Below are 19,519 nucleotides of genomic sequence, written 5' to 3'. Positions count from 1 at the left end.
AAACTGGGGGTGGGGCTTGTGGATTCTATTATCTGCACCTTTAACCTCATAATCTAAGCCATGGGTCGGCAAACTAAGGCCCAATCGCCTTCTAAATCTGGCCAGCAGTCGGTCCGGGAATCAGTGTGTTTTGACATGAGTAGAATGTGTCCTTTTATTTAAAATGCATCTCTGGGTTATTTGTGGGGCATAGGAATTCGTTCATTTCTCCCCCAAAATATAGTCCCGCCCCCCCACACGGTCTGAGGGACGGTGGACCGACCGGCCCCCTGCTGAAAAAGTTTGCTGACCCCTGATCCTAAGCAGTGTCTCTGAAGCTAATTGCTTTTTGGTAAGTAGCTAAGGGGAAAACTACGTACCGCCAGTGGAGGCCATGAGAACAGGGTGCAGGACAAAATGGACCATTGGCCTGACCCAGCAAGCTTTTCTTATGTTCTCACTGGGGCAGATGTGGTGCTGCCCCACCAACATCTGCCTGCTGTTTAAGTTGCAACCGGTCTGCCTGTCAGCTTCCTCCTCCTTGGTCTCCATGTTTCCCTTGTAGGGAGCAGGACGGGCACAAAACCAGAATGAGTTGCCTCTCCTTGCCATTGGCTTTGGTTCACCCTACTACCGGATCTAACTGCTTCCTACTTCCACCTCGCCAGTCCCAACAGGCCCCAGCCACCACTGCATGTAATGCGGCAACAGCAGGCAACTTGGAGCCCCTTCTTCATTGCAAGGTGCCCTGGGGGGATTTTGCATTAGAATGAGAATGTGGAGTGCTTACCCCTTCACTACCAGTCAATTTCCCCCTAAAACTCTCCCCACACTCCCTGCCTTTACTCACATCGCCACTTTTACCCTCTCCAATGTTCTGGGCTGGTGCTTAACTCACAATTCTCGCTTGCGGGGGTAACAGCAGCTTAGGGGGGTGTTTGGGGGAATACAGACTGGCAGGGCAAGGGTTAAGCACTCTCCTAAACTAATGGACCCCCAACATCCCACCTACCTTCCTGGAGGAGACAGTGGAGGAGCAACAGTCCCCTCCATCATACTGGCAGTAGGCCCGGTTGTTGGCAGTGTCGCACCAGCCATCAGCTTCAAAAGGCTGGAAAAAGAAAAGGGCATTCAGTGAGCAGGAAAACAGAAGAGGAAACTGCTCTGGGGTCAAAAACAATGAAAATACTACTGACAATGAGAATAACTAGATATAATAATATATGAACATACTGCATTAGTTTGACTACAAATTACATCTCACACCTCCCAGAGTCACAAAGCTTCTTCTGACTTAAGTGAATAAGCTGAGCAGTAGCCTAAGACAGACTTCTTCAACCTGATGTCTCCCAAATGTTTTGGACCAACTCCCATCATCCCTCACCACTGGACCATGCTGGCCAGGGCTGAAGAGAATTGCCGCAAGGAAGGTCGTTTCAATAGGAAGATTCAAGAAGCGCCAAAGTCCACCTGGCAATTCCTTGAAACATTGTACAATGGCATTTGCAACCTTTACGGTCCCAAATAATCCTGGGAATCCAAGTTACTGCACACATGCCAGGATTTTATGCAAACAGAAAAGGAAACTGAACACAAAATTCAGTTTCCTAAGAGTCTTGGCATTATTGCTTTTTAAGCTGTTGGCACTTATGGCTGCAAATATATGTTTGTAATGCATGGGCTACCAGCATGAGTTTGACTAAACTGCGGGAGGCAGTGGAAGACAGGAGTGCCTGGCGTGCTCTGGTCCAGGGGGTCACGAAGAGTCGGACACGACTAAATGACTGAACATCAACAACAATGCATGGGCAACTAAGCAGAATAAGCTATGTTGTAAAATATGCTGAATTTTCAAAGTTCTGCATGTTGTAGAATTCAGTTTCGCTTGGCACAGAATTTTTGTTTGTTATATTTTTCTTTAACCACAGACTAGCCCCCATGATTCTTTACCAGAGACCTCTTAGCACTTTTGTCAAAGTATATTGGGTGATTGCTTTAGACTGATGGTGCAGGTTTAAGGTAATAGCTTTAGGGCCAATGATAAGAAAAGAGCAGTTCTCATATAAGTTTACACGCTTTTTGGTTAAAAGGAAAGCCAGAGTGACACACAGATAGACAGATAACAATCTACATTTTACACACATACTGAAGTAATCCTCACAAAAGCCCTGTAAGGTGACTATTACAGAGAGCCAGTGTGGTGTAGTGGTTAAGAGTCTCGTAATCTGGGGCACCGGGTTCGCGTCTCCGCTCCTCCACATGCAGCTGCTGGGTGACCTTGGGCCAGTCACACTTCTTGAAGTCTCTCAGCCTCACTCACCTCACAGAGTGTTTGTTGGGGGGGAAGAAGGGAAAGGAGAATGTTAGTCGCTTTGAGACTCCTTTGTTGTTGTTGTTTAGTCGTGTCCGACTCTTCGTGACCCCATGGACCAGAGAATGCCAGGCACCTCTGTCCTCCACTGCCTCCCGCAGTTTGGTCAAACTCATGCTGGTAACCTCGAAAACACTATCCAACCATCTCGTCCTCTGTCGCCTTCTCCTTGTGCCCTCCATCTTTCCCAACATCAGGGTCTTCTCCAGGGAGTCTTCTCTTCTCATGAGGTGGCCAAAGTACTGGAGCCTCAGCTTCAGGATCTGTCCTTCCAGTGAGCACTCAGGGCTGATTTCCTTCAGAATGGAGAGGTTTGACCTTCTTGCAGTCCATGGGACTCTCAAGAGTCTCCTCCAGCACCATAATTCAAAATTGAGACTCCTTAGGGTAGTGATAAAGCGGGATATCAAATCCAAACTCTTCTTCTTCTTCTTCTATTATCCCTGTGCTGCAAGTGTTGAGAGTGAAGGGATCTAACACTAAGTGATCGTGGTTTGTCCAAGGCTACCTCATACGCTCGTAGCAGAGACGAGATTTAAACCATCAACCTCCCAGCACACTCTCTCACAGAGCAATCCTATACATGCCTACTCAGAAGTAAGCCCTTTTGATGAGGTTTCCTACCAGGAAAGTGAACACAGGGCTGCAGTCTCATTATTACACCAGCTGGGCAGCATTCTGCCTCCAACAGCAGCTGATCAGATGTCCCTGGCCAGCTTCCATGTAGAAGTATGAGACAAAGAAAATCCCCTGTGTTACAACACAAAACAATCTGATCAACAAAAGGCAACACGTGGGCTAATAATGTATTGGCAATATTTATGAAACACTATCAATTGTTTCTTAATTCATAAACAAAAGCCATATAATACGTGCAAGAAGTCACGGACTAACAGAAGTCAAATGAATATTGGAATGCTTAGAATGGTGTGTAACCACAAAGAAACACTGAAGTTGAGGCAGAAAGCCTTTCCACAGTTCATCCCTATATCAAAGTTTGTTTCAGAATGAACTGGAGCCGGGTGGTGCTATGAGCACAGCAGCAGCAAACAGCAAACAGAACAGTTCTTCAACGATATTTCTCCATCAGCAAGTTAATAGTCCTCAAAGGTACATAAAGTGATCATGGATCAGCTCTCATGCAAAAGTTGCTGTTTGTTGCTGCTGTGCTTACAGCACCACCCAGCTCCAGTTCATTCTCAAACAAACAAACTTTGATATAGATAGCAACTGTGGAAAGGCTGTCTGGTTACATAAATATTGCCAATGCATTATTAGCCCACCTGTTGCCTTTTGTTGATCAGACAGCTTGCATGTACAGCAAGATTAAGACAGCCGGCTGCCTCTGCCGCTTGCCCTCCAGATAAATGTGGCCTCTAGTAAGTGTCCTAAAGGTTTGCAGTTAAGCTGCCCTGACTACCACTGATGTGTGTTTGCTGAATCCTTTTTAACAGCCATATAAGCAGGAGGCCAGGCTTGTCCTAATGGAGTTCATATGTTAAAAGTGTATTGTGTGTAGCACTTTCTTTTGTGAAGAAGACTTCAAAAAGTCAAGGCTCGATACAGGTAAATACCATCAAACAAAGAAAGAAATGTTAATAAATCTTATAATTAGGAGTGTGTCCCTTCGAATCTGCCCTATGATCTTGGATATCTGTAGAGCATCGTATACCTGTGCATACATTCAATGTACATTAGGAGGAGGAGCCAAACACAGATGCTGTCTAGCTCCTCACATTTCTTTCTAGGAATACACGATTAGATGGTCACTGAAATAAACATTCCAGAAGGATTATTCAATTCCCAACAGCTTGTACAAAATATCTGGCACCCAGGCACTATTTTCCCTTTCCAGCTAGCCCTTGCAAGAATTCCTGACAATGCTTGTCTCCTGCTTATTGAAAATGACAGAATCAGGCACACAGAGTGCTTGGGATAATTGTCAGCACCAGGATAGCAGGCACAGAAGAGAACAGCATAACTAGAGAGAGGGATAATCTGGGCACCATCTCCATATCCCCCCCTTTTTTTGCAGAGTTCAACGTGGCAAGGATTTTTCCTCTATCCGTATCATGACTCATTGGCAAAACCAAAAATGCACTTTTTATCAAGTTTCCATATAATTATTGCAAACAATTGCCTGTTGCCCCGGATGCTAGTCCAAAATGACTTCCAGATTAACATCTGTGGAGAGGAGGTGCTGGGTTGGGGCGAAGATGGTTTGTCCTCATAGTATATACATATGACCACTAATTGCTCCCCTCCCAACCATTTCAAGCCACCAAAAACATATCCAAGCTGGAACAAACACGGACTCATAAGACAGCTCTGGAGAGATATGACAAGTCATGTTAAAAATTATTTGGGGTGGGGGTGGTTGGTAAAATATGAGAGAGGCTGGCAATTTGGGTTCCTGAGAGAGAATGGCTTCCAGTCAGTTTGCAATGCAAGATGCCTTCATTCTTGGGTGGTTCCTCCCCCTCCAATTGCAGCCCCATAGAAAAACAGCCCACAATATTCTGGAGAGGCTTTTTGTGCTTTTTGTGTACAGCAGGGGGTGTGCTGGTGGAGGGTAGGGGAATGATCCATTGCAGGAGATGGCCTTCAGCTCACATAAGATTTGGTAAATGTTATTGTACTCTTTCATTATTTCACTGCTGGAAGATCTAGGGAGAGTTTTAGTATAGCATCCTAGCTGGATAGGTATGAATTCAGAGAGCATTTCCCCCCCTATTTTCTCCTCTCCCTTCTATACATGCACCATCTTCTGAAACCACTAATCCCAACCTTCGCCAGAAGACCTCATAACCAACAGCCATGCATCTTGCTACCATATGTGAGAACCTGTTGCTCAGAGCAGAGAGATGGAACAAATTGTTGTAGAATAAGGACCAGTTTCTTCTCTCACCCTTCACCTCCCGTGTCTTGCTTAAAAACAGGACCTACTTCTTCCACCAAGTGGTTGCAGAGTTCCGATTCAGAACTGCAGAGAAAAAGAGGACCTCCAAGCTTCCAGCAGAAGCGAATCCCAGCTTTCATGCCCAATCCCACATCAACCAGAGGAAGTCCTGAATTGTCTTTACCAAACACAGCAGCCTGCTAGACCTCCTGCATGTATCCTCCTAGACTTCATGCCATGGTCACCTGCTCCTCTGTAGGTTGAAGCAGGTAATGAAACTCTTGGAAACTGTACAGGAATTAGATTCCTGTTTTTCATGCTGTGCCACATGGTATTTGTGAACTTTTTTGTGGGCTACCAACTTTTGTGGGCTTATCTGAATGGCTATAATGGTTTCCAGCCTGTAGTATGAAAAAGGGAGAAACAGTTCTAGTGGTCTGCAAAATATTCTGAAGTCTCATTATGACAAGTCACTAAGAAGTTATGGTTTTTTTGTTTTGGAGCCAGGCCTAGCACAGTTTGGCAAGTGTGAATGACTGAGCACCAGCGGAAGGAAATCTATCTGGCTTAAATACCCTGGAAAAAAGTTCTGATAAGCACAGACTGGGAACATCTAGATTTCAACTCCTGGCACTTTGTAGATAAGACAGGCCCTCAGAAAGAAGCAAAGATATGCTCTCTTGTAGTGAGTACCACATGGTGGTACTTTCAAGCACCAAACTGATGTGGCAAAAACTACAGATGGCTTTAGCAACAAGATCTCGCTTCTGTTTCATGCTGAGATATGATAATGCAAACCCAATAACTGGATTGCCATATTTGAGTTCACACTACAAAAAGCAACACAAGTGGCCTACGAATGGCAGGAGGGCAAGGGAGGGGAGAGAGCAAGAAATCATGCAACGTTTCATGACCAAATGCACATGGAGCAGCGCACCAGCTGACACACATTGCAAGTTTGGAGGTGCCTGAGGCTATGGCATAAAACAGCTGAGGCAAGTTTGTGGCTATCGGCTTCCAGCCTTACATCATTGCACTAGGCCTCTATGTGTACACCATTCTCTTTCTTACTCTGACACACACACACACACACACACACACACACACACACACGTGTGCCCATGCAAGTTGATGAGGCAATGAGCCCAAGATTTCTTGGCTGCTTCTGACTCCCCACTGGAAGATGACTAGGGAATGCAGCCTGTAAGACAAAATTGCCATGTTCATTGTTTGGATTCAATATTTTTCTTGGCCATCTGATGGCTGCAGAATTCCTTTCATTTTATCCTCTGCTTCTCACTTCCCTGCTGTCTTTTTTCACTCTTTCTGTGTTGAGATTCACAGGAGAAAAGTAAACTCGGGGACAACACAGAAGAAAATGAGGGGACTTCCGGTTAGCGCCAGCGCTTAATGGCGGATTTCTCCCGGAGCTCCGGGAGAGATCTGCTTCGTAGGTTCGGGTCCTGCAGCTACGGTGGAGCGAGGACCCTCAAAAAATCACAGGCGCGTAGCCTGTGAACTGGAGACTCGGCGGGCACCTTTGCGCCCCCCCGACGTTGTGAAATAGCCTTTTTAAAGGCTACGGATCAGCGGAGGGTGTATGGAGCGGTGCTGAGAGTCGCTTTCACCCAGCCTGCGAAGCGAAGCCGCGTCGCCATTAGCGGAGAGCGCTGACTTCTTCCGGTGAATTTGGATCAAAAAGAGCAACTTTCCGTGAGTAGGATTGAGCTTTAAAACATAATTGGACGTTAAAATTAAAGAAATTGGGCACCGAGACGGATAAGCATCAAAAAGGAAGTCTGCTTTCCGTTCTGTAGCAAGACCAAAGTGAAAGGCATTTAAGCTGTAACTTTCTGACAGGAGAGATTTGCGAACTAAGAAATCCACCACCAAGCAAAGAACTCCCTCCCCCGAAGGCAGGAGGGGGGGGGGAAGAAGACTTTAAAGTGATTTCCTGCTTGTTTTAAAAGAAATTGAACTGTTTACCGCTGCTTCTTTACCTGGGGGTCGGACTGCCGGAGAAGAGGAACCGGCTAAGGACTGTCGCTACAAGAAGGTTAAAAAGTAACTGTAATACTGACTTTGGTTACTCTCAACTTGAAACATCCTATTTTGTTGCACAGTAAGTTATCTGCAGGATACTATTGATTTGGATCTTTTACAAAGAAAAAAGAATAACTGAAAGGGACTAGGAGGGCTTTTGTTTTTTGGAAGGTGTGGGAACAAATTGAAGTTAAAGAACTGAATTTATGCCCTCTAGAGGACTTGTGAATAGTTTCAGCAACAAGTGGAGTTTAAAACCTGAGAACTTTTTTTTTTGACAGCTTAAGAGTGTGGGAATGACCTTGAGTGAAAGACTTTGTTATGGCAGATGGTAAACAGAAAGAGGACTCACAAGAAACAACTTTGAGATCCGGTAGACAATACAAAGTCGATCTTTCTATGCAAAGAAGGGCCTCTGTATCAGGGGCTTCTGGAACTGCAGCTGTCACAAAGGCAAAAGTGAAAATAATGTCTTCAGAAGAAGCATTTGCAAAGGCATTGGGGAAAATAAATGACTCTTTGGAGGAACTAAAGAAGCAAGGCGCTGAAACAAACAAGAAAATAGAAGAAATCTCTGGGAAAATTGATTTAAATACCAAAAGTATAACTGACCTCGGGAACAAAGTGAACTCTAATGCAGAAGCAATTGGGAAATTACTGGAAGATTCATCCACAACACGAAAGATAGCTGAGGAAGCTAAGGAAATTGCAACTGCTGCTGAGGAAAAATTTCCACCGGTGCACAGGAAATTAGATGAGTATGAGCTGGCACTCTCTATGCAGGATATGCAACGCAAGGAGAAAAATCTAAGGATCAGACTTGTGCCGGAAAAGGAAGGAGATAACTTGGTGGATTATTTGACAAAAGAATTTTCTGACTTTTGGAAGCAGGAGCTGAATAAGGAAGAATTTAAGATAGAGAGTGCATTTAGACTGGGAATAAGGCAGAGGAAGAACAGACCCAGAGATTGCTTGATAACTTTAAGATCAAAGGAGGAGAGAGACAAAATACTGAACCTGCACTATCAAACAACCCTTCGAATTGAAGATTTCCACATTGAGATTTTTAAAGACATTCCTAAAAGTATTTTGGATGCAAGAGGCCCTTACAAGGACTTGGTGACACTGCTGAAAAGGAACTACATACTATTCAGGTGGGAGTTTCCCCAAGGCTTGTCTTTTAAATACAAGGGGAAGAAAAGAAGAATAAAGACAGTGAGTGATAAAGACAAGTTCTTGGGAGAACACGAAGAAGACCTACAGAAAGAGACGTTTCCAGGACAAGGACACCCTTCAAGTAAGGGACCATTAGATACGGACACGGAACCACCGACAAAAGACGAACAACAACTGGGAGCTGTAGGAGGAAGTAAAGAACCCCATCATGGCCTTGCAACTTCTAACCTGGAATTGTAACGGTTTGAATAATCCCAGAAAAAGAAAAAATATATTTCATGCTTTAAAGAAAGACCAATTGGACTTGATTTGTTTACAAGAGACTCATGTGACAAGAGCACATAGAAAATTATTAATAAATAAGAGATTGGGACAAGAATTTATATCTTCAGACAGAGTAAAAAAGAGAGGAGTGGTGATCTACGCAAAGGAAAATTTGCAACCGAAACAAATCTTCAAAGATGACCAAGGAAGATATTTGGCAATTGAAATTCAATCTCAAGGAGAAAAATTTTTGATAGTGGGAATATATGCACCAAATGAAGGGAAAGCAGAATTCTTCAAGAAGTTGCATGAGATTTTGATGGACCATATGGATTACAATTTAATCATGATGGGTGACATGAATGGAGTAGTTTCAACAAATATGGACAAAGCACAAAGACAGGTAATCACAAAAGACGGAAGACTACCAAAAACTTTTTTTGAAATGACTGACAATATGGACTTGATTGACACCTGGAGAACAAAACACCCATTAGAAAGAGAGGGAACCTTCTTTTCTGAAGCCAAAATGACATGGACACGGATTGACCAAATTTGGGTGACTAGCAGTATGGCGTCGAACATAAAGAAAGTGGAAATCTGCCCAAAAACCTTCTCCGACCATAACGCAGTAAAGATGGTGATGAAGCAAACAACAACTGGCTCCTTCAGATGGAGAATGAATGACACCTTATTTAGAGACGAGGAGATTTGCAAGAAGGCCCAAAAAACTTTGAAAGATTATTTTGAAATCAACTTAAGGACTAAAGTAGAAAAAAGAATAGTATGGGACGCAAGTAAAGCCGTGATGAGAGGGTTTTTGATACAACAAAATTCATTAAAGAAAAGAAAGCAAAATGAGAGGAAAGAGAAAATCTTGGAAAAGATAAAAGAAGGGGAAAGGAAACTAAGATTGAAGCCAAAATCGCAAGAGATTTTAAGAGAAATTAAATTGCATCAAATACAATATATGGAACTGATGAATCAAGAAATAGAATGGAAAATTAAACAAATGAGACAAAAGACTTTTGAATCTGCAGATAAATGTGGCAAGTTATTGGCTTGGCAAATAAAGAAGAGACAAAAACTCAACACGGTAACAAACTTAGAAGTGGAAGGAAAGAACATATGTAACCCAGTGGAAATTAGGAATTGTTTTCAGAGCTACTTTAGACAACTGTATACACAAGGGCCGCAGAAAGAAATGGACATACAACAATTCCTCAAGAAAAATGGGCTGAAAAAGATTTCGCAGGAAAGCAAGACAATTTTGAACCAGGAGATATCAGCACAGGAAATAGAAGATGCCATTCAAAGCATGACGTTGGGCAAATCACCTGGACCTGATGGACTGACTTCCAAATACTACAAAGTTTTGAAGGAAGGGTTGATACAACCTTTGAAGGAAGTCTGCAACAAGATCATGGAGGGGAGGAAAGCACCCGATACGTGGAGGGAGGCCTACATTACACTTATACCAAAGACAGAGACTGAAAAGACCCAACTTAAGAACTACCGACCCATCTCGCTACTAAATGTGGATTACAAAATCTTTGCTGATATTTTAGCAAAGAGATTGAAAAGAGTTTTGATGGAGGAGATTCATGGGGACCAAGCGGGCTTTCTCCCGAAAAGACATTTGTCGGACAACGTAAGGAACATAATAGACATTTTGGAGAAGCTGGAAGTGAATATAAATACCAAGGCTGTTTTGATATTTGTGGACGCTGAGAAAGCCTTTGACAATATATCTTGGAGTTTCATGTTGAAGAACCTCCGGGGGATGGGGGTAGGCCAAGGGTTTGAAAATGGTATAGGTGCAATATACTCTGAACAGAAAGCAAAATTAATTGTAAATAATGTGGTTACAGAAGGGTTCAAGATTGAAAAAGGGACACGTCAGGGATGTCCTATCTCCCCACTACTTTTTATATCAGTCCTGGAGGTTTTGCTTAATATGATCAGGAGGGACCAGCTGGTTAAAGGGATTCAGGTCGGAGCTAAACAATACAAATTGAGAGCATTTGCAGATGACCTAGTACTTACATTACAAGAGCCAGAAGCTAGTACGAAAAGAGTTTTGGAAATAATTCAAGAGTTTGGTCAAATGGCAGGATTTAAATTGAATAAGTTAAAGACTAAGGTTTTGGAGAAAAATTTAACACAGGTTGAAAAAGAAAGGTTTCAGAATGAGACGGGGTTGACTGTGGTTAAAAAAGTGAAATACTTGGGTATAAATATGACAGCTAAGAATGTGAATCTATTTAAAGACAATTATGAAAAAACTTGGACAGAAGTGAAAAAAGATTTGGAGATTTGGTCAAACTTGAAGCTTTCCTTGTTAGGCCGAATTGCAGTTATAAAAATGAATGTATTGCCAAGAATGTTGTTCTTGTTCCAAGCATTACAAATAATGGATAAAATGGACTGTTTCAAGAAGTGGCAGAAAGACATATCTAAATTTGTCTGGCAGGGCAAGAAGCCCAGAATTAAATTTAAGATATTAACGGATTCAAAGGAAAGAGGGGGGTTTGCCCTGCCAGACTTTAAACTGTACTATGAAGCGGCAGCTTTCTGCTGGCTAAAAGATTGGCTGCTTCTTGAAAACACAGACATTTTGGACTTGGAAGGTTTTAACAATATTTTTGGGTGGCATGCATATCTGTGGTATGACAAGGTTAAAGCACATAAAAGTTTTAAAAACCATATTGTTAGAAAAGCACTATTAAATGTCTGGGTGAGATATAAAGATCTGCTGGAAAACAAAACCCCAAGGTGGCTGTCGCCAATGGAAGCGAAGGCAGTTAAAAAGTTAAATATGGAGTCGAAGTGGCCAAGATATTGGGAAATTTTGGAAAAGGAAGGGGACAAACTGAGATTGCAGAGTTTTGAGAAATTAAAAGGGAAGGTGAGAGATTGGTTGCACTATCACCAAATAAATGAAGTGTTTAAATTGGACAGTAAAATTGGTTTCCAGGTGGGAAAATCAAAATTGGAGACTGAATTGTTAGAATCCAGTACTAAGAATTTGTCAAAAATGTACAATTTGCTGCTGAAATGGAATACACAAGATGAAACGGTTAAATCAACTATGATTAAATGGGCTCAGGACATTGGTCATAATATTTTGTTTGCTGACTGGGAAAAGTTGTGGACCACCGGGATGAAATTTACGGCATGTAATGCCTTAAGAAAAAATATTATGAAAATGATTTATAGGTGGTACATAACCCCAGTCAAGCTTGCAAAGATTTACCATTTGTCTGATAATAAATGTTGGAAATGTAAAGAAAAGGAAGGTACTTTTTTTCACCTTTGGTGGACGTGCCCGAAGATTAAGGCATTCTGGGAAATGATCTATAATGAACTTAAAAAGGTATTTAAATATACCTTCACTAAGAAACCAGAGGCTTTTCTCTTGGGCATTGTCGGCCAAGGGGTGTTAAAGACGGATTTAACTTTCTTTATGTATGCTACAACAGCAGCTAGAATACTTATCGCAAAGTACTGGAAGACACAGGATCTACCCACACTGGAAGAATGGCAGATGAAGGTGATGGACTACATGGGCTTGGCAGAAATGACGAGCAGAATCCGAAATCAGGGAAGAGAAGCAGCGGAAGAAGAATGGAAAAAGTTTAAGGACTATTTAAAGAAATACTACAAAATTAATGAAAGTTAGAATGATGTTGGACTGGAAAGTAAACGGTTACTATTAGCAATGGTTAAGACAAGGAGAATAAGGAAGATTAGCTTAAATTTAAAGTAAAATAAGGGAAGATTTGCTGAGCAATTGATTAGAATTTGGAATACAGAAAAGGGAGGCATGAGGAAGTCGAGGAAGAAAGGTTTAAGAAATTAGGATATGAAATGGTACTTGTTTTTTGTTTTGTTTTTGTTTTTGTGTGGTTATGTATTTGTTGTTTTTAGGTTATGTTTGTGTGATTATAAAAACTGTTTAATAAAAAATATTTTAAAAAAAAAAACACAGAAGAAAATGAGAAGAGAAGATTACTGGGTGTTGCACCAAGGCTACTGCACTGGGCACACAACTTGGGAGGCAACTGGAGATGGTGGAAGCCCCTCTATAAATCTGTGTATCAAGATTAACACCAGGCTTACAGTAACAATCTGCAAGAAACCTGTTCAGTGCCTGTTATGCAGTGGGACGTTTCAAAATAGCCCCATCAGTAGATGTCTTCCCAATACCACACACTTTGAGAAACACTGAGGGCCTCAGAGCAGGAAGCATTATCCAGGCATGGCCTCACTGTGAGGCGCCTGTCATTAAGGCTGGCAAATTGGAAGAGAGGCTCAAGTGGCTTCATTCATCAGTAGGAGATGTTCTCTGCACAAACCACATTGAAATGAATGGGTCTACTTCACCAGGGTTTGTGCAAGGGAACTTCCCGGTGTTAATGCTAATTATGTAAGATGGTGGTGGACTTCATGCCTTTGGAAACCAGAATGTCTTGGGCAATCTCTGGCAGTACCCACTGGGTCAAGTTTCCTTCAGGAGCAATTTGCCAATATGAGAATGTAAGGGCTTGTCCACACTTGTGCTTACCCCGGGTCTAGGAAGCATGGGTCCAAGTGATTTTCCACTTGCCCCATTCCTTCCCCAGGGAAAACCTGCTCTTTAGCTCTAAATCGGAACAGACAGCAATCTGCGGGAAACCTGAATTGCCCTTTGCTGTGATTGAGCACTAAAGGAGCAAGAGAAGAGGAAAAGTGTGGCTAAACCCTGACAGTATCCCTATACTGGGTCCAGACCAAAGGCCCACTTAATGACTCTGGGAGACTCACCAGTGTGGCATGAAGGCAACAGCTCTCCCCCCCCCCCATATGTCTTTCTAAGATATTCAGAGGTATTTTGCCTCTGGACATGGAAGGTCCACTTCACTATCATGGCTGATAACTTTAAAAAAACAGTTAAACAATTAAAAACAATTAAACCATTTCATCAAAGATCTGCCTGTCAACAGCTATCTAACCAAGCGGTTTTCCCTCCATGCAATAGTTAATAATGTGCAATGTGAAAAAAGTATCTTGCTTTTCTTGAACTTAGTGCCAATCTAGTTCATTGGGATAACCCTGAGTTCTGCTCAGTACCATCCATATTTCTATTGACTTGCACTATTTTTTAATTGGAAGGCACAGGCTCTTTCCCTGCAGACTGTAAGACAACTACTACTCTGGATCCAGGACCTTCCTAGCTGGCCTCTAATCCAGGCATGACACTTTCAGCAACTACATTATATCAACAGCAGCCAATTCAGCAACAGAAATGCTGCCACTTGCGGCTCATATTTTTTGATGCAGCTCTCACTGGTGAACAAATTGCCAGCCGAGTTGCCAATAATTTAAGTTCATCTGTGACACTAAGACACAAGATTTCAGCCCTATGCTGCTTTTAAGAGAAAGCTTTCCTCCCCCTCAATCTGCCTTTTGCTCAAAAATGTCAAAAGTAGACGCACTTCCATGCAAGGAAGCAGCCTCTGCCATAAGCCAGGCAAACTCACAAAACTATCCGTAATCTTTCATGCCATTTTTAATTCGAAGAAGCTTAGAGCATTTTTTTAAAACACTCCCCCCTCCCCGAATTAATCTGCAGTGAAAACAGTTATTAAAACACTGATTTATAACACTTTCCTGGTTATTTATTTTGAAGGTAGCATAGATGAAGTTGCAACATTGAACCAGCCTGAACAACCTAGAGCCAGCAGAGAGCAGCACTGGCAAAGCTTTTTCGAAAAAGCGCCAATCCTCTCCTAATATTCACACAATTAGACTTAAATCACCCATGAACCTCTCTTGAAGTATTCGTATGGCTTTGTGATTCTCATTAACAGAGAACAGAGAACCAAGTGGAAGTATTTGTAATTAAAATGTGCTTTCCGGTCAATGCAGTCCTAAAGTAAGGTAGTTTTATTGCAAGTGGAGAAGTAGGGGGAAGGGCCTCCACCTTCATGGTAGAGATGTGATTCTGACTAGAGCCAGCCTGGTGTAATGGTCAGAGTGTTGGACCAGGACCTGGGAGAGCAGGGTTCGAATCCCACCTCAGCCATGAAGCTCCCTGGGTGACCTTGGGACAGTCACCATCTCTTAGAGACTGAGTCTATCCTTCCTCACAGGCTTGTTGTGATGATGACATGGGGAGGGGGAGAACCGTGTCTGCCACCTTGAGATCCCTGTGAGATAAAGGTGGTATATAAATGTGATTAATAATAAAATAAATAAAAACCAGCAATGTTTTGAGTCTTAGGCAATAGGCTGCTATTCTACCTCAGTTCTCTTTGGAAATTATTAGGTAGCCACAGTGGGGACCAGCCATCATTTATACCTTTACAAGACCTCTGTGGGACGGGTGAGTTCCAGTAGCTCAGGAATTTGAAACTGAATCACTGACGTTCAAACATAAATGTCATGAAGGAAGGAAGGAAGGAAGGAAGGAAGGAAGGAAGGAAGGAAGGAAGGAAAGGGTGCTTTCTCATGGATTACTTCTGCAGATTTCTTTTCCTTCTCATTCTGCTTCTATCAGAATATGCAATAACACAGCCCAGCCCACACCTTTGCAAATGTTCACATCCTTAGTATCCCATCCACACCAGTGGGCAGTGCATGCTAAGTACCTATTGCGTTCATGCTCCTCACCACACGCTACCTGTCACACCTCACTGAGCATGCGCACAAAGTAACAAGCAGGGTGTGGTTTTTGCAGTTGTCCAGCCACAGGAGGTATCTGATGGGACACTTGTTGTGCATTTGTTGTGCATCACACTTGCTGCATCTGCACTTCAGTTGTTTGTTTGTTTGTTTGTTTGTGTGTACGCAAAAATTTTATTAGCTCATTAACGAATATACCAGAACATCATCCAAAATATAAAGGAAAAGGAAAACAAAGTTAAAGCTATACATTAGAATTAGTTTATAACTCTTGTACCTTGTTGCACCATTTTTCAACTAAAAAGATCATCAGGTTGTTTCCCCCCACTAATTCTCACAATATTTGTCCATTTTACATCTTTACAACATCCCACCTATCCGTTCTTCCAAGGTGTTCTGATCAATGGCGGAGCTTCATGCTCCAGCACGGCACCGGGGAGTGGAGAGCAGGTGGGGCTGGTGCATGTCCTGGGAGCATGGCACGCATCCTGGGGGCGTGGCACGCTGCCTGTGGGGACGTGACACCCAGCGTGGGTGGGGGGGCAGCCGCGATGGCACCACACTGGGATCCTGCTGCCGGGGGCGGTGCGCTCCCCCCCCCACTTCTCTTCCTCTGCCAGTGCTTCTGATCCCCCCCATTAAAATAAACAGTTCCCTAGTAGCTAGCTGTCAGGAACTGCTGAACTAATGACTTGTCTTCTAATAATATTTGATCCTTTATTAGCCCAAACAAAACGTTAAAAGATCCATTGGCACTATATATCCTGCTATTATTTCAACATTTTTTCCCCACTATATCAATCCAATTTTAATTTTTATTCTGAGATGTGTAGAATCCCAGCATCAGACGCCTTGCACATCTAGCATAAATCACCCGCTAAGCTGCAGTGGTGTTCAACGCCAACAGAAGATAAATTCATAAAAGCTTTCTTTGAGACTCAAACTACCCAGGCTTTTTGACGGTGAGCAAGCCCCACACTAGTATTAAGATCAAAAATAAACAAACCCTATGCATAGTAAGATAGGCACCCCTCTTTTCATGAAAACAAAAGCAACACGCTCCCCATATTTCCTGGAAATGAAACGGCTCAGGCAGTAAAGGATCCTTGGATGATTAAGTCCAGTTGAATTCAGCTTTGGGGTGCGGCGCTCTTCTCCACTTTCAGGCCAAGGGAGCCAGCGTTTGTTCGCAGACAGCTTTTCCGGGTCATGTGGCCAGCAGGACTAAACTGCTAATGGCTCAGGCATCCCCAGCTGAGTCAAACTGAAACTGAGGAGGCATGGAAATAGCCCATCCCCACTCCCCACCAAAGAAATACCACAAGTTGCATCACAAACAAACAAACGAAACATAAATGGTTCCGCTTTGACACAGCTACACCTTTAGAGTTTTCACATCTTAAAAGGACTCAGTGGATTTTTTTTTTCCTGGCAAGGAAAAATCTGTATTAACTGGGGAGGTGGGTGGGTGCATTGAATGCAGAGCTCAAGCATGGTGCCATATGGATTCACATCCTCCTGCCTTCAAATGAGTGCCTTGGACACAGCAAATGAAAGAAGGAAAGAAGGAAAAAAGAAGAGAGAGAGAGAGAGAGAGAGAGAGAGAGAGAGAGAGAGAAAGAAAGAAAGAAAGAAAGAAAGAAAGAAAGAAAGAAAGAAAGAATCCGTCTTGGTCTTTGTAGTATTAAATGAATCGGAGTGCAAACAAGAGAGGAAACCAGAATGGGGAAGTTTTGGCCAGTTTCCTTTTGCCAAGGCTATTGTGAATGCAATGACTGGTACTGCTGACTCCCTAAAATCAACCCCATCTGCCTCCAGTCAAGTGGTTTTGGTTTTTTTACATGTGTGTGTTCGTGCGTGTAAGGAAACACCAAAGCTTTCTATCTGGGTAACAAAACAAAGCTGTAATTTGGCCTCTGATGAAGGATTTGTGGAAACAGGTCCAATGACCAGGAATGTTGTGGACTTCCAGATATAGCCATTATATGGCAGCGTATCAGATTAACCAGGGAATTTCATTTGGGTATTTTGTAACTTTGCAATGCCGTTGTTTGTTTAAAACCAGCTAACCAACCAACCTTGTGTAGTTGGGACGTTAGGAACATTGATTGCTCCATTTTCGTACCTCACTTGAGTAATCCCTTACATTGGTTGTTGTCTCTGGTGTTTTTCACCTTTGGGGTAATGGTTTCATCTTGACAACACCAGGCTGGGTTGCTACCCACAGCAGTCGGCCTTTTTAAACCTTTGCCCAAGCCAACACTTGCTTAAATATGCGACAGGATAGAATGGGTTATGGAAAACAAGCCTCAAAGCCACAGGGGCCTCCTGGCCCATTCCGCATCTGGTTTCTGCCAAGTTTATATTGCAGGACTTAAAAAGGGAGGAAAAACCGTGCTGGATGGTAGATGGTGGAGGGGCTACGGCGCTTCTGACTGCTCCGTTCAGCTGAGGGGCTTATTTCAGCAGGAGGCAACAGCTCCTTGGCTCCCATTCAGATCAAAGCTTTAAAAAATGTCTACCTGTTTCTTCTGCCTACTTGATATTTGTCAGGAGAAGACACAAAGGCTGCACAAATGCAAAGCAGCTAATGTAAATACTTGGGATTGACAGGGGAGGCAGAAGAAGCACTGCAGCGAGGAGTAAGAAAGAGGAGGGGGCCCTCAAGCTAAGCAAACACACTGAATGGCTCTGGGCTCCTCCACTCTTCCACTTACTGGATAGGTTTTCTGTTCACCCTGATGCTTCCCCTGGGAATCCTGGTCTTTAGTGCCAAAACCAGAGCAAACATCAATCTGCATAAAACCCAGTTGACATTTGCTCCAATTCAGCAGTAGAGATCTGGTTTTCCTGGGGGGAAGCAGCAGGGCAAGTGGAAGCCTAGATGATCCCTCAGACAGCAGTAAGCACTGTGACTCTGTGAGCTTCTTGCTGAACCTCCACTGGTGGATGATTTGCAGGAGAAGAGGACCAAGTGGCAGGTTTGTAACTCGTCCTCTGCAACCCCTCTCCCCAAAGCAGTTTCATGCTTGGTGGTGTCTAAGAAGTGCAGGGGTGGGGGTGGTTGCTTTGTGGAAAGTGGCCGGATGAGAGAAGATTAAGGAATTCCCTTCCACTGCTTCTGCACTGAAGATCTGTGTTGCAACAGAAAGACAGCAACCCAATTCCCCCCAGGGCCATGTTTGCCACTGTCAGTGTGATGACCAGTGCCGGATTTACGTATACGCTAAACAAGCTATAGCTTAGGGACCCACTCTCTTGGGTCTGCACTCCCAAAAAAATTCACTACTAATATACTTCTTAATTGTATTTCAGTTCAACAATTACTTTGATAAAATACATACAGTGGTCCCTCGGATTACATACGCTTCAGGTTACAGACTCCGCTAACCCAGAAATAGTGCTTCAGGTTAAGAACTTTGCTTCAGGATGAGAACAGAAATCGTGCTCCGGCGGCGCGGCGGCAGCAGGAGGCCCCATTAGCTAAAGTGGTGCTTCAGGTTAAGAACAATTTCAGATTAAGTGCGGACCTCTGGAACGAATTAAGTACTTAACCCTTAAAAATACCACTGTATTTTGTTATGTGCAAATGGCTTTAGATACCTAGACACCCCCTGCCCTCTGCAGCTCTTTATTTCCTTTTAGCAGAAGTGTTATTCTACCACTCACAGAATCATAGAATCATAGAGCTGTAGAGTTGGAAGGGGTCATCTAGCCCAACCCCCTGCAATGCAGGAATCTAAAGCATCCACGACAGATGACCATCCAACCTCTGCTAAATCACCTCCAAGGAAGGAGAGTGCCAAACGAGACCATTCCACTATTGACAGCTCTTACTGTCAGAAAGCTTTTCTGAATGTTTAGTTGGCATCTCCTTTCTTGCAACTTATAAATAATAATAATAAATTTTTATTTATACCCCGCTCTCCCCAGCCAAGACCGGGCTCATGGCAGCTAACAACCAATAATAAAAACAAGTTGATTAAAATACAATTTAAAAGATTAAGATACAACATTAAAACATTAGGGTGCAGCCTCTTCACAGGAGGAGAAAGGAAAAAGAAAGAGGGGGGAGGGGATCAAGTTGATTCCAAGCCAAATCAGGTAGAACAACTCTGTCT

The 19,519-nt window shown here is 43.1% G+C and overlaps 1 protein-coding gene across 2 annotated transcripts in view; it reads right to left on the bottom strand.

Annotated features, from left to right (window-relative positions):
• PAPPA2 (pappalysin 2) overlaps positions 1-19,519 on the bottom strand; it is a 120,777-nt gene that overhangs the window by 3,020 nt on the left and 98,238 nt on the right. For both annotated transcript variants that reach the window (XM_053391237.1, XM_053391238.1), the window contains exon 21: positions 992-1,090. In XM_053391237.1, coding sequence (XP_053247212.1) covers positions 992-1,090 — 99 coding nt within the window. The remainder of the gene's footprint in view (positions 1-991; positions 1,091-19,519) is intronic.

Source organism: Podarcis raffonei, chromosome 6 (assembly GCF_027172205.1).
Source record: "Podarcis raffonei isolate rPodRaf1 chromosome 6, rPodRaf1.pri, whole genome shotgun sequence".
In the NCBI taxonomy this organism is placed as follows: Eukaryota; Metazoa; Chordata; class Lepidosauria; order Squamata; family Lacertidae; genus Podarcis; species Podarcis raffonei.
The sequence above is the reverse complement of the archived record's forward strand: the minus strand, read 5'-3'. Positions and strand labels throughout refer to the sequence as shown.